Source organism: Rattus norvegicus, chromosome 10 (assembly GCF_021556685.1).
Source record: "Rattus norvegicus strain SHRSP/BbbUtx chromosome 10, alternate assembly SHRSP_T2T, whole genome shotgun sequence".
Taxonomy (NCBI): domain Eukaryota; kingdom Metazoa; phylum Chordata; class Mammalia; order Rodentia; family Muridae; genus Rattus; species Rattus norvegicus.
This window is the reverse complement of record NC_141543.1, coordinates 58,052,024-58,067,065: the sequence shown is the minus strand read 5'-3', so window position 1 is coordinate 58,067,065 and position 15,042 is coordinate 58,052,024. Positions and strand designations below refer to the sequence as shown.

Sequence of the window (15,042 nt, the reverse complement as noted above, 5' to 3'; positions counted from 1 at the left end):
AGAGAGAGAGAGAGAGAGAGAGAGAGAGAGAGAGAGAGAGAGAGAGAGAAAGAAAGAAAGAAAGAAAGAAAGAAAGAAAGAAAGAAAGAAAGAAAGAGAGAGAGATTACTTAGCATACACAAGGGGTCTGGGTTCTATCCTTACCAGAGACAGGGGGAGTGGGGAAGAATGGGTGTTCCATTTAGTCTCTTGGGACTTTTCCTTTGCTCCAAAAGATGAGAAAAGAAATTCTGACATCCTTTAGCACTCTCTAGAACTTCACTCTGTCCCTATCCTCCAAAAATAAGAAGAGTCTCCTCCAAGAGTGCCCAGGAAACCAGAAGCCCATCAGACCAGGTAAAAAATAATTAAGACCAATTAGCCCAACCCTAACAACTGGGACTCTTATGTAACAGTTTCCACCAAACTAAGGAAAGCTTCAGCTGCAACTTTGTGTTCTCCAGAACGGCAAGACCTGTGTGTACCCCAGGGCTCCTAAGAGAATGCTTGCAGTTGTGGGACTCCCAGGAATCTTCCCGAGATCCACAGTATCCCCAGAAGTAGAGGGGTGCAAAGCAATGCAGAAGACGAGCCTCCATCCCAAGTCCTAGAATCTGAACCTAGGCCTCATGAGAAGCCCAGAATATCTGTCTTACTTACACGCTGCACCAAGACCTCCCTGTACAGTGATCTCAGAAGGGCTATGGAAAGAAGCCTTGGCAGCCTCCCACCCAGTGGAAACCCCAATTAACAGGCAGCAACTAAGTGAGTCCAACTTGGCTTAGAACCATGAAGAACCTTGAATTCCGCTAACAGGGTGTGTATAGACGTCAGGCTCTTTCCCCGACCCTCACGGGAGTTCTATAAAACTTACAGCTCTGCACTGGCCTGGAGTCTCGCAGGCAGCCCAGCAGCTGCAGGGAGTCCATAGCCGTCCTGACCTGCACTCTGCTGCCCACATCTGGGGGGCAACCTCACCACTGACTGTGTGCTGGACGGTGGCCACCGGGACAGCAGCAGGGTTCACACTGCAGCAGCGCCCAACCTTGCCCAACCTTGTCCACACAGAGCGCCAGCTTCCTGTTGGAGCTAACAAACAGCCTCAGGAGCTGGAGGCCATGTCCTGATGCCGGGGGCAGTGCATAAGACCCTCCCACGCTTGTTCCCTACCACTAAAGCTCTCTTCTTGTTCACCCAGGCCTCGGACCCATGTCTTGTCACCCGTCACTCCCGCTTGCAGCCTTCCATTCTGCCAGCTGCGTTACTGTGGCCTGAACCCTGCACTTTGTCCACTGTCAGGTTTTTGCCCCCTGCCTTTCCCCTGTGGTCAGGGACCTACAGTGAGCAAACAGCAACATCAGTCACCACCATATCTCTTTCCTTACATGCTTACAGAGGTCTAATTCCAAAACACATGCCTCCCGTGACCTCCCATAATAATCCACATAATCCAGTTAAAAAAATAAATCCGACATCTGATCTAATTCCAGGATTTAACCTGTCTTCTAGATAAAGTAAAATATACCCCCTCCGTGCACCCATATGCCTTGACACTCAAACTGGGGCCTAGAGGCCAGCAACAGCAGCAGCCTCTCTGTGTGGTAGAAATGAAATGGAGTTGAGTACTGGGGAACAGGCTACACGGCTTAGCCTCGGCACTGAGGCAGGGAAGTCTCCTGGAACTGAGCCTTTCACCTGTAAGCTCTTATTCATCCCACAGAACCGCTGGTGTCAGGCTCGATGGAATCAGAGCGGGCCCAGTTGGTGTCCATGGAGAACAGCTTGAGGGAGGGGGAAGGAAAGCTTTGGGGGAAGTCACAGAAATGTTCCATGTCACAGAAAGTGTCCAGAGAAGGGACTGGGGATGTAGCTCCATGCAGAGGCAGGCGTGAGATCTGATTTAACTGTGGCACTCGGCCCCTTTGTTTATAATATTATGACACAGGAACCCTAGACTGGGTCCTAGATCTGATTTTGTGTTGAGCATGACCTTGGTTATCAACTACTCAATGGAGCTGTATTTTACCCCTGAAGCACAACAAACGCTGGGGAGTTATCTATCAATAAAACACTTGCTAAATGAGAACAGTAGACTTGATCTAAATTTAAAGTTCCGCTTTCCTACTTCGACTCCTAAATTATATGACAAATCAGAAGCAGATGCCTCCATGACGGGCCTTCCAAGAGTCACCGAGAAAATAAGGACGCCCTCCCTGATGATTAAATTAGGGCAAGGAATTGTTTCGGTACAGTTTTAAAAATAGCATCTCTGAAGAATTTTTACAACTTAATTAGTTTTCTTGTTGATTAACCCTGGCATTCTCTGGTACTCCAAGTCTGACAGGCAATGGGAAGGAGGAAGAATTTCACGATGGATGCTAACATCTGTTGGAAGGGCTTTGGGCAGAACCGGTGTGAACCTGAAGGCTCTCAAAAAAAGTCACCTGTCAAAGTGACAGGACAGGAGAGTCTTGAAAGGCTCCCCAAGGGAAGATTGTTTTATTTTTATATTTTATGTATGTGTGTGTAATATACTTACGGATATACGTACATCCAATGGATATGTGTGCACACATATATGCAGGTGCATGGAGATAAGTGTGTGTGTGTGTGTGTGTGTGTGTGTGTGTGTGTGTGTGTGTGTGTGTGTAGAAAATCCATAGGCTGACATCGGGTGTCTTCTTCAGTTGCTTTCCACTTTATTTTCTGTGAGATGGTCTCTCCATGAACACGAGGCTTGTCTCTAGAGTACTCTAGCTAGATAATTTCCCCAGGGACCAGATTCTACCTCTCAAAGGCAGGGATTTATAAACAGGTGCTGGGGATCCGAACTCAGATCTTTACATCTGCAAGACCTGGTGATTTATCCACTGAGCCATCTCTCCACACTAACCCCCCTCCCAACACACACACACACACACACACACACACACACACACACACACACACACACACACACACACGGGAGTTTATAACTGCTAACCTCAGTGCGCTGCCTAGGTTGTATCTGCATAGTATATAGTACATAAAAGAGAAACAGAAAAGCAGAGGCTAGAATCAGGAAGTGATCAAGTCCATGCGTAGTGGACCAAGTGTTTACTTGATGTGCTCAGGGAGTGCTCGGTACCAGGACAGCTTATGGAAAGGAACCTTCAGGGAAGAAGAAACTCTGTCTCCACTCCATGGAGGTCTGGTGATCGGAGTCAATTTAAAAAAAAAAAAAAAGCAGTGGACAGAGATGAGGATTAACATATGAAGACTCTGGGGCCTTGCTCCATGAAAGACCACATGGTTGAACACTTAGCACCTTCTCAGGGAAGAGGGAAGAGGGAAGAGGGAAGGGAAGGCTATAGACTTGGAAGTGAACTTTGAGGAATTGTGGTTTTCAGGAGAGATGAATAGGTCTGAAGAATGGATAACAGTTTGGGACAAATTTCAGCTGGACTGAGCAGGCTGTCAACTGTAGTCTTTCTTCCTGAGAGTTACTCAGGGGATCTGTCCTTTGAGTAGATGAGGGGCATCTTTCAAAGAAAGCCTGAGGCCAGGAAGTAAAATGGTGGAGATGAAGGAATGGAGATGGGAGACAGGTCGGACAGACCTCCATAGCCATTCTGTTCAAATGATTAGAGGGCTAACGCCATTCCCCATTCCCAGGTGAGGATCCCTGCTCCTGAGGTCCTGGAGAGGCTCGCAGCCCCAAACTACCTTGCAACAGACCCTTGGCACAAGAGGCGAACTATGTTGTTTTACCCACTGAAACTCCAGAACTATTTGTTTACTGTTTGTCCTCATCTGTCCTGACACCACACAAGCTCATAATGTGACCATTTCCAGAACGTCTCTTCCTTACAAACCACTCAAAACGTCCTTACCCGAAGTCAAGGCTTGTATTTGCCCCTGAGAAACATGACTCAATCGCCCTTTTCATTCTTCAAGCCTCACTTCGACAGTCCTTACCCCTTTCTTTTCCTTTTCCCAGGTTTCCTTGTATATTTATGATTTTATCTTTTTGTGCCATATGCTTTTTGGTAGGATGCCTTAAATGCTTTCTGAAACAAGGTGACAGACAGGCAGTCACACACAGAGACACACTCGACTTGGCTGCAGATGAAATCCGGTTTTCTCAAACGATAAAAAATAAAAGTCAAATTTGCCTCTCAAAGTGCAAAAAAAAATTTGCTGTAACTGGGGCTGTCTAAAAGTAACGTGCTCTGGGCCAGTACATAGCCCTTTGACCTGTTCTAGTCACAAGTGATACTTAGTGTGCAGTCCTCCCCCTCTCTGCTTGTTTGACTGTAATTCATGTCTGGGTGCGACCATCTCCTTTTGCTTCCGAAATGTCGCTAAGCAACATTTTGAATTTTGAAATTCCATTTTAGCTTAGTTATTGAGCCCTTCTGCAAGCCTGCTCTGGGACTAAAGCCTAGGTAAGCCTCATTTTAAACCGTTCCTCTCCAGGAGTTAGATGGTCCTTAAGCTTGCCCTTACTAAGAAGGGCTATGTTGGCATGGTGACGTTCATGCCTTGTCAAACAGGCTTGTCAAACTAGAAGTACTACCGGGGGTCAGAGGGCACGCACACTCTTAATGCTTTTTATTGACAGATAGTTGTGGCGTTCCATTTCTGTAATCAAGCACTTGAAGGCTGAGGCAGGAGGCTTAAGGCCACCCTAGGCTACACAATCAGTTCTAGGCCCACCTGGGCTACCAAGTGAGACCCTGTCTAAAAAGTCTAAAAAGAGCAACAATAAAAATAAAAACTTCTTTGTTACATTTTTCTTTAAAACTGTCTTTTTTTTAGCCAGGCTGATTGGTACACACTTGTAATTCTAAGCAATAGGGGCCCAAGACAGGAGAACAGCCCCAAGTTCCAGGCCAGTCATGGCTATGTAAGTGGAGTTTACCTCAGAGAAATCATAAATAAATCTTTGTAGTTACCTTCCAGGCCCTGAATTGCAGGAAGCTATTGGTGGTGCTCTGTGTTCTTATTAGAAAGGGTCTACCCAGCAATTCTCTTCCTTCATATAGGAATTCTGTTTTTCTTTGATTTGGGGATTGTTTCCTTTCTGTGTGTGTGTGTGTGTGTGTGTGTGTGTGTGTGTGTGTCACACACACACACACACACACATGCCTATGAAGGACAGGACATCAGATCTCCTGGAGCTAAAGTTACAGGCCACTATGCGTAGCCCAATATGGATGCTGGGAACAGAATTCCCATCCTCTGTGAGAGCATCAAGGACTCTTCACAGAGCAGCTACCTCTCCAGCCACATTTGAATATTTTTTAAATAGCAATGTATAAAATGAACTTTGTGCATTATGGACATAAACTTCTCATATGCTGGCAACCTGTGGCAAAGCAAACCAATAACCCAAGGTGGAACATGGTGGCTTATGCTTGTAAATCCAGCACTCCAGAAGCCAAGGTAGAAGGACTATCACAGGTTCAAGGCCAGCCTTGACTGCCTAATGAGTTTCAGACCCAAGTGGGGTAGGACATGATATACTTTTTCAAAAAAGAAAATTCTTAGATACAAAATAAAAGAGATTGGAACCTCTTAAGACCTCCTTACAGGCTCCAATTGATAAAGGTGTCCCTTTTGTCCCACTAATAGCACAAAGAGGACCAACCCTTTACTATATCCACCTCTGAGGACACACCGGTAATCCCAGCACTTGAGAGGCTTAGGCAGATTTCAAGGACGACAGTGAGTTCAAGGACAGTCTGGGCTAGACTTGGAGGTATGGGCAAGAAGAGCTGGAGTTCAAGGTCGTCCTCAGCTGCATCATGGATTTGAAGCCAGAGTGGACTACATGAGACCCTGTCTTAAACAAACAAACAAACAAACAAAACCCAATGTTTGCTCAGAGCACTGCCACAAGCTCGGGTTCCTGGACTATCCGAGGTAGTTCTGGTATTGTCACAGCAGCCCTGTGGGGTGGTGACAGAGACATATGGCTTCACCTCTTGCTGCCTCGTGCACCAGCTTCAATTTCATTTTGCCTCTTGGCTCACAGAGCCTAGAAAACGCTTCCTGGCCTTTGCTCGAAAAACTTTGCCAAGGCAAAAGTGCAAAAAGAGAAGGCTCCAAGACACCTACTGAGGGAGGAAGGGCAGCCTTCCTAAATAAAGGACAGGACAGGAAGACGAGGAAGAGGATCAAGCATCGTGGACAGGGTAGACAGAGGGAGGTGACCTTCCCTCGTTCAGGGTGGGCAGAAGAAGGAGGCTGAGCACAGATTATAGACCTAGTTTTGATGTGTGAAATCTGAGTCCCTGGGAATTAAACCAGGACTTGAATTTGTAGCTTGAGAAAGGAAGTAGATCCAGTGAACCGGGAAGTGAGGTGAATGAAAACAAGGCTTTATCAGAGGGCACATGGAGGAGATACCAAATGGGACAGAGGGACGTAAGCAGATCCTTGTAATACGTGACATCGGAATCAGGCATGCAGCTCAGAAAGTGATCACTCGATCAGCATATACAGACCTTGGGGCCCCCTCCCCCCACTGAAATCACGCCACATGGACTTCAGAGCTATGCATTTACCATGTCACCTCATGCTTTGCGCTCCCAAAAGAGAAGCCAGGCATACCTGCTGGCAGCCATGTCTACTTCTTCCTGTAGGTATAAAAAGACCACCCCAGAAAACTTGCCTGTGCAGGAAGAGAGGGAATTACTAATTTGACAATTTAAGGACAGGGGGATCTGCCTGGACGTTGTATCAAAGAGATTTGCCCTATATAACCTCACTCCTGTGGGTAATAAGGGAGCACGTTCTAGGAATGCAGCCACAATACCACATATAGACACAGGGCTTCTTGGTTTACCACGCATGTCCCTTCAACGGTGGGGCCAATACAGTGAGGGTCCGCCCAGCCCTCAGACACAGCTGCCCTTTTGAGGCTGGAATTATAGGTAGGTGGCGGCTCATTCATGTTTCTAGGTGGAAGCAGATCTCAGGGATTTTCCCAGTGGATATCAGATGTCAGGGATTCCTGCAGGCTTGTTGCTAAGGGAACTTTTGTGAAGATGCCTGAGGTCCATAAAGCCCAGAAGCTCAGCCCGGTGCTTTAAAGTGCTGTGAGTGGCTGCACGGCCTGGCCAGCACACAGTGTTTTTGAAAGGTGGTTCCTGCTGGGCAGGGAGAGACAGTGCTATGGCCAAAGGTAGATGTTCAGACAGCAGCAGCTGCTGATGCGGGCCCCTAATTGAATGGCGGGATGACTCTGAAAAATGGCACAATTTTGGTCCAAATTACAGACCTGGGGAGCCACCAACCCTGATGGTGAACAGAGTCAATGACTGCCCGGAAAAAAAAATATTGGCGTGAAGGTCAAAGTCACACCCATTTTAGGTAATTTTCATGTTACAGGAAAAAAAGGACTCTAGATTAAAATCAATTTATGTACCATAGCAAACATCTCCTGAATGTCAGACAGCTCAGAGACACTGTGTCCGTTAATTATCAGAGCTCTGGCATGAAAAGGCTGGCCTGGTGTGCTGACAGCTTAGTGGACAAGCCCAGGCTTTAGGGCCAGGCAAACACCATTTCAGATTCCAGCTGCATTATTTACTATGAGCCTCTATAAAGAAATCCCTGGAGACCAAAACAAAACAAAACAAAACAACCCCCCCCCCAAACTCCTAGGATAGAAATAGAGGAAGAGTCTCCAAATTGAAAGGCCATTTCTATGACACTTTTTCTGCTTCTAGGGGATCCCCACCCCACCCCCCGCCCTCTCTCTCTCTCTCTGGTTCAGAAGTTGAGCATAAGCCTTACTGCCTCCTTCTAATGTCTGTCACATGATGTCTTCACCATCCTTGGGAGTCAGGAAATACACAAAGGTGGTCTTCCATGGCTCCTGCTCCTGCCTCCAAGACTGAACCTACCTCCTTTCCATGCCACTGCCAGACTGTCCCTGTGACTCACTTTGCCAACAGCAGGCAGACTGATGTGCTCATCCCGGGTTAAAGCCTTAAGAAGCTGGCCACTGGGCTACCTAAGAATTTAAATCTCATCACTCGGGAGGCAGAGGCAGGCAGACCTCCGAGTTTGAGGCAGGCCTGGAATACAGATCGAGTTCCAGGACAACCAGAGCTACACAGAGAAACCCTGTCTCAAAGAACAAATAACAAAAACAATTAAACAAAAAATACACAACAACAAAACCCCCTCCGGAGAAAGGCCACGTGAAAATGCCCTACAGGAGAGGCAGGATGTGGAAAGAGGCCACATGTAACAACCGGTTGAGTAAAACAGGGCTCTTCTATGCATCCAGCCCAATGGAGTCTCCAGACTCAATCCTCAGCTGCCATTCGACTGCAATTCTCTTCAACAGACAATAGAGTTTGTCAAGGTGAACGGACAGAAGACCCGCCTAGCTGAGCTCTAGCCACTCAGTCATGTAGGATGGGCTCTGGGATGCTCTGCTGCCTAGCAGTAGAAAAGTCCATCCCTTTATTATCCACAGCACAGCCCATATCTATTCCTTCTAACCTCCCACCACATGATCACGCAACCCTAGGGTGAGAAAAGAGGGAGAAGAGAGGAGATGGAGTTCAAGGATCGCCTTCTTCACCCGCCTTGTCCCACTGACTGGCACTAGTGAGGTCTGTATGTGAGACTTACTCCATTTTGAATGACTATAAGAGAATACCACAAGTTGGGTGATTTATAAAATAAATATATGCCTCGTGATTCTGGAGGCCGTGGCATACAATATTGAGATGCCAGCATCTTCTGCGTTCTTATGGCATCACCCCATGGTAGAAGGCAGAGAAAGAAAAGGCAAGCTCTCAAACTACACACCTTCAGGCCTCTTTGTAACTGGCATCAATCAATCTATTCATGGGGGTGGAGCCCTCAGAACCTAACACCGTTTGATACTGCTGTGCTTGAGTGCTACGCTTTCAATACAGATGTCTGGGGACATGCTTCGAGCAGTACCTCTTAAGGCCAGATCTGTCTGTGTGGACCTCAGCACCACCTAAAGGAGAGCTCTGTCGTGTCTGTATTCCAATGTTATCACCCTTCTAAAATCATCTCCCCAAATTCTGGGTGTTTCTACTGAGACCTTACACTACCCTTTAGGTCCCTGACTTCTATCCAAAGAAAGAGCAGACCACGAGGAAATCCTGAGCCCATTTAGGCCTGACCAGCCTTTGTGCCCACTCTGGTACCACACCTGACTCTACAAGTCTTCCTTGGGATGGAGTGCTCACTTCCCGTCTCTATCTTTCCCTGGAGCTGTGCCTGCACCCTTGCGGACTGGTGGAAATCATCCTTTGTGTGGGTCACCCAGTCTATGGAGGTGACCCAGAGGCCTGGCCTGGAGCTGGCCTGGCATATACCCTCCAGCCTCCAGGCTGGCCCCATCTCCTCCATCCATCCACTCTCCTTCTATTGTGTCTCTCAGACAATGTCAGTGGAGTTCTCCAATGCTCTCCTTCTTTGTGGCTGAAGGTGCCATCAAGAAAGGCTTTTCCAGCTGCTCTCATCCGGGGTCTTTACCCACCACAGCCTGCTTTGGGTGTCTGGTTATGGTTGCAATCTTAAAGGTCCTTTACAAAGTCCCATATGCTAAAGACTCAGTAACCAGCCTGCGGCATTCCTAGAAAGTGGTGGAAGGGGGAGTGGGGCCTACTAGGGGGTGGGTAGAGTTAAACCACCACCACCTCTCCTTCCTGGCCACTATGAGATGTTCTCTGTTACCATATACTCATAATTTACTGGACTAAGAGCTGATCATAAACTGAAAGTTCTAAGTTCAGGTTCAAACCACACCTTTCCTTCTTGCAAATGTTATCTTGGAGCCTTGACGCAGCAAAGAGAAGTTACCTAGCTTAGACCTCATATCTTTGGGGAGAAGAGGAGTACTCTAAAGGGTTGGCTACACCTTGAGTAACCAGGACTCCTGTGGCCAGGGATGCTGGGTCCTGTATCTCTGTCTGGGCTTAGGTCCTCCAGAGTCCATCTTCAGAGATCTAGATATTCATTGTATCATTCTTCCAATTCCTAGGAATCTTCCCCAGAGAGATTGCCCCCAGTGACCAGGTCCGCCTGAACCTTGCTCTCATTTGAGGTTGGCTATCTCCAAGGCAGATCTACTAGGCCTTTCTGGGTTCATCTCCCAATGCCCCTCCACAGTGTTTCCTCTAGTTTCCCTTCCTTTGTCTGAACCAGGAAGAGATCCGTGGAGAGAGAGAGTCCACTTTGCAGATCCTTGTCAGTATCTCACATCCTCCTCTAAGACACTTCCCGTTATCCCTCTTTCCACCAGAGGGCGGAAGGAACACTGTGAGGAGTACCCAGTTCTTCAGCTGTGTGCTTATCACCACCTCATCCCTTCCCAGGGAAGCTGGTGGGGTCCGTTCTGTTTGGGCGTCTTCCCCTACAGCAGTACCAGCTTCTGAGTCTACAGGCCCTCCTCTGTCTCCTCGCTGCTGATGGGCTCTGTAGTCTCAGTCTCAGGATTCAGACTCTACCCACTGCTATTCCACAGCTTACCCCCCTGCCTGTGAAACTCAGCCAACCTCAAGAGACTCTATAGCATGTCCTCTATCCCTTCCCAGACCTCTGCCCAGTGGTCCAGCTTGCTCTCATGGGAGGTTGCAAGACACTAAGAGCCTGATCCATGAATCTCCATGTTGGATGCTGAGAGAATCCTAGTCAGTACTTGGGCAGTGGGGCCAGGTTCCTCCTTGCCCTCACCTTTGGTAAAATCAGCTGGTTATAGGCAAATTCAGACCTCAGAGAAGGCAGCAGGGGTGGTCCAGGCCGATCCAGAATGCAGCTATCCTATCTTTGGCCCCAGAGTTGCAGGTCATATTAAGGATACTGTCACCAACATGCCAACTGGAGGGGCATGCCCACCCTTCTCCACATACATCATTTTAGATCCTTCCTTTAGCTTAGTCCAGGTGATTGGGGTTCAAATATGCACAAGGAATTTATTCAGCCACCTGAGTTGTTAGGCTAATAAACAAATGTGACTCGTTGGGTGACAGACTTGCCTTTTGAATGCTGTCATGCCTTCCTCTATCTGTTAAACGGGTCGGTGCCAAATATCGTGGCATAAGCCTGAAATTCCAGCACTTGGAAGCAGAAGCAAGAGGACTGACTGCAAATTTGAAGCTAGCCTTAGCTACATAGTGAGATTGTGGCTTAAGATAAATAAAGCTTCCTATGTGAAGGGCAGCACTTAAGACCTTCACGGAATTGTCAGGACACCAACGACAGTCCACATGGCTTGTGTGGTACAACTGGAGGGTCCTCCTGGTAGCACCTAGGTGTTATTAATAGATGGGAGGCTTCTGAAAAGTTCTTGGGTACCAGAGACTTCTTAGCTCTGTAAGTGCCAAGGGATGCCACAGGCACACCCAGGCCATCCCAGAGGATAATTCTGCTCCGTCTCCTGTATGTGTTCATGTTCCCTTCCCTCTCCAGTGAAAAGCAGGGGCACTCTGTTCTTAGGAGTCCCCACCCAGAACAGCTGGCTGAATCTAGTCAGGGACACTCCTCACCAGACAGACAATCACCAGGCAAATTTCCACATCAGTATTTCCTGGGGAAATGTGGCCACCGAAAGAACTCACACATGCCTCTCAGAGAGAGGTTGTGGGGTTTTTATTTTTGTTTGTTTGTTTTGTTTTGTTTTTTTGCCAGGAGACTCAAGGTTTCTCTGTCAAAAGATACTTCATTAATTGCTTTAACGTAGTCCTCAGAAATGGGACTTAGAAAAGCAAAGAACCAAGCCTGAGCCTCTCCTGCAGATACAGGTTCTTAGAGCACACTATGAACTCCCAGAGACACCTCTGCTAAGACCTGGAAGCTTGTCCCAGCCTTTTGCACAGAAATATTACTGGTTCATTTTCAGGGCTACTATGATCCACTTAGAGCAAGTTTGTTACCTGGACCCGAGAGAAGCATCATGTGTTCCCAGAGGCTGGACAGACATTTGATAGTGCTGTCACAGAACCCTTGCCAGGTCTGCCCACTCTACGACCATCTCCTCACCTCACCCTGGCATGTAACATTTTCATTGCTACTCTGTTCTTAAATAGGTCCCAGTAAAAGACAAATTAGCTCCCTTATTTAGACTGGGTTTTACCAAAACCTAGGTATACATATACTACTGAGGGTGAGGGCTAGTTTAGTCTTTATGACAATCCTGGACTCTCAGTAAGGACTGAAAAATACCACCCCACCCCACCATATACTACACACACACACACACACACACACACACACACACACACACACACAAAGGACTTTAGAAACTTGGGCTTTCACTCAGACTGTGACCATGAGCTCAGTGATTAGAGGCCAAAGAGGCCTCACAATTGTCACCCAGACAATAAACAGCCAGCTGACTTGGCTCAGCAGTCCTATGAAGCCTTGGGGCCAAGCCAGATCCCCAAGAACAAGCCACTTTAGGGTACTGATCCTGAAGGGTGGGAAGCTGCTTAGGGTCTAGCTGCATCCCCGGGTCTAGCCTGCTGTTCTGCTTCAGTTCATTGCTAACTGGTGCATCTCAGTGGACCAGCAAGTGGGCGGCCCGGAGGAGGTAGCCGGGCAGCCTGCCCCGGGTCAGCATGACTGACCGCTAGTCTGATAGTCTGCTGGAGAGGCGGGACTGTGGGGCCACCTTTCTGAACCTCCATCACCCGCGCGCCTTGCCAAGACCACCGGGCTCGGCGGCCCCTTGGTGGCCCCTGTCATCCACAGCAGCGCGCCCGCCTGCTCCAGAACTCGCACAGGCAACAAGTTCTCGCTTTCCCCCGAGCAGCCACGACGTGCTCAGGAGGCCGGGTAGGAGGAGAACGCTGTCCACGCCCCAACCCCTCCCCCGCACCCTTCGTCCCCCCTAAGCGGGAAGGTATGGAGGGTAGCGGGTGCCCGACCCAGGCCCTGGCCGCTCACCTCCAGCAGTTGCACGTAGCTGGCGGGGAACCAGCCACGGAGCCCGTCGTCCTTCTCGCCTTCCCACCATCCGCCGTCCGGGACCTGAAGCAGCGTGAGCAGCTCGCCCGCAGCGAAGCGCAGCCCCTGGCTGTGCCGCTCCCCAGAGAAGGGGTACAGGGTCCGGCAGCGGGCGCCGGCCATGGCCCTGGCGCCCGGGCTCACAGCACAGCCCACATCCCTGCCGAGCCCCGCGGGCTGGCCAGAGGCTGCGCGGGGTCCCAGGCGCCCGGTGCTCCGGGCTCCCGCGCTCTGGGCGCGCGCCGTGGCGGAGCTGCGCAGGGGTCCCCGGGCTTCCGAGTCAAGCGCGCTGCTTGCAGGGGAGCGGACGCTCGCCAGCAGCGCTGGTTTCTCGGACTCCGCGGGCTCCGGAGAGCGAGCGGCGACGCCCCCGGGCCGGGCGGCTCTGCGGTCCCCCGCGCTGGGCGGGGGGCGGGGCTCAGGAGGAGGAGACCCGGGGGCCGCGGGCTCACGAGACAACTTCCCGGGGCCGCCGCGGCTGGGGACGCCGGAGTGAGCTAAGAGGCGCAACTGCCCCAAGAGGTGGTGCCCGGAGCATCCCCCTCGGCGGGGCTCGTCCGGAGCAAGCGGAGCACGGGAAGACACGGAGGGAGCGCGGTTGGCGGCCGGTGGCCGGGCGGGGACTCTCTCGAGGCGACCAGGGCGGGCCAGGGGCCGGGCCAGACCGGCCACGCCCGCGGAGGGCCGGGCACTCCCCGGCAGAGGGATTCCCGGGCGACCCCGCCACCCAGAGCAGCTGGAATGGAAACGCCCCTCGGTTCCTCTGGTTTAGATCTGGTGGTGGGTGACAGGCGGCGCTGCCTCCCAGGTGTCTGCAAGGGATTGTGTTTATGACCATTATTGTAGTGCATGAAGCCTGGCTGAACTTGACTCTCAGGAAACTGAACAATGGATAAAGACAGATTTGAAGCCTGGCGCCGAAGAAGGGAAGCCCAGTGACAGTGTGTCACATCAGAGGAGGATGCGGTGGGGAGATGAGGATAAGTAGTCGGGGTTGGTACGTTTTGGAATCAGGCCGATGAGGCTAAATATTGGAAAGGTTAAATAAAGGCGAGAGCAAGAACCTTTTTGGCTTTTCGGGAAATGGTTAGAGGGTTGGGACCATGGTCTAGCCCTCCTGAATTCAGGATGGGTCTGCTGAGGGCTATCCACCCATTTAGTCAGCCACCAGACATTAGCAGGCATTAATTAGAAGGGGCTTGCTGTGTTCCCTGCCCTTGAGACTTTCGTAGACCTCAGGTGCTGAAGAAGCGTACATGAGGGAAAAGGCCCCTTTCTTTGCTAGTTTAAAAATGAAAGTACATATCCTAACTTGTAAATAGCTGGACCCTTCACTGCCGCTGCTATAATCAGTTGACCTACAGTCAATTGAAGACCTACAGTCCAAAATCAAACCATTGTCTGTGCAAACAGGGTGTTACTGAGGAGGAGTCCACCTTCAAACGAAAGTGCATCGGGACTAGATGACAGCGCTCACCTGTCCTCCCAACCCTGTCACATAAGTGTTAGAAGATGATGAGAATCCCAGGCTAGGGTGGTCTGAAAGAAGGACAAGGAGCAAAGGAGGGAGGGAAAGAGAGAGAAATATCACTGAAGACTGTATAAAGTTACATTTGAGCTATGAGTATTAATATCAGATTTATCAGATTTGGATCACAGTCCCAAGACACTGTATTATGTATATGCAAATCCTACAAAATCCTCACCATTTCTATGTCTTTACTTCCCTTTCCTCCGCCCCTAGACAGGGTCTTACTATGTAGCCCTAGGAGGCCTGAATCTATGTAGACCAGGCTTATCTCTTAACTCACAGAGATCTGCCTACTTCTGTTTCCTGTCAAGTTTTTTTCCATAAGGAATATACAGTCCGCGTTCTTACCAACTCCTTATGCCCCTTGCTTTGTAACTTGTAGAGTTTCCTGTGGCCTATTCAGCAGGAGTAAATCTCTCAGCATGAGCTGATACCCATGACAAAGTCAGTTCAGTATGAGGTACAGAAAGCCTTAAATTCTTGCATATTTGTCTGAGCTTTGAATCAGGTTCCTTTAGCGCGGCGGTCCTCCATCTTGGCAGCTC

The 15,042-nt window shown here is 49.5% G+C and overlaps 1 protein-coding gene across 2 annotated transcripts in view; it reads right to left on the bottom strand.

Moving 5' to 3' along the window:
- The window catches only part of Gas7 (growth arrest specific 7), a 230,730-nt gene extending 217,139 nt beyond the window's left edge, over positions 1 to 13,591 (bottom strand). The window contains 1 exon segment of one of the 2 annotated variants that reach the window (NM_001414201.2): positions 12,907 to 13,591. In NM_001414201.2, the coding sequence (NP_001401130.1) occupies positions 12,907 to 13,089 (183 nt within the window). In that variant the 5' untranslated portion in view covers positions 13,090 to 13,591. 2 annotated transcript variants of the gene reach the window in all.
- Between the last annotated feature and the right edge of the window lie 1,451 nt (positions 13,592 to 15,042).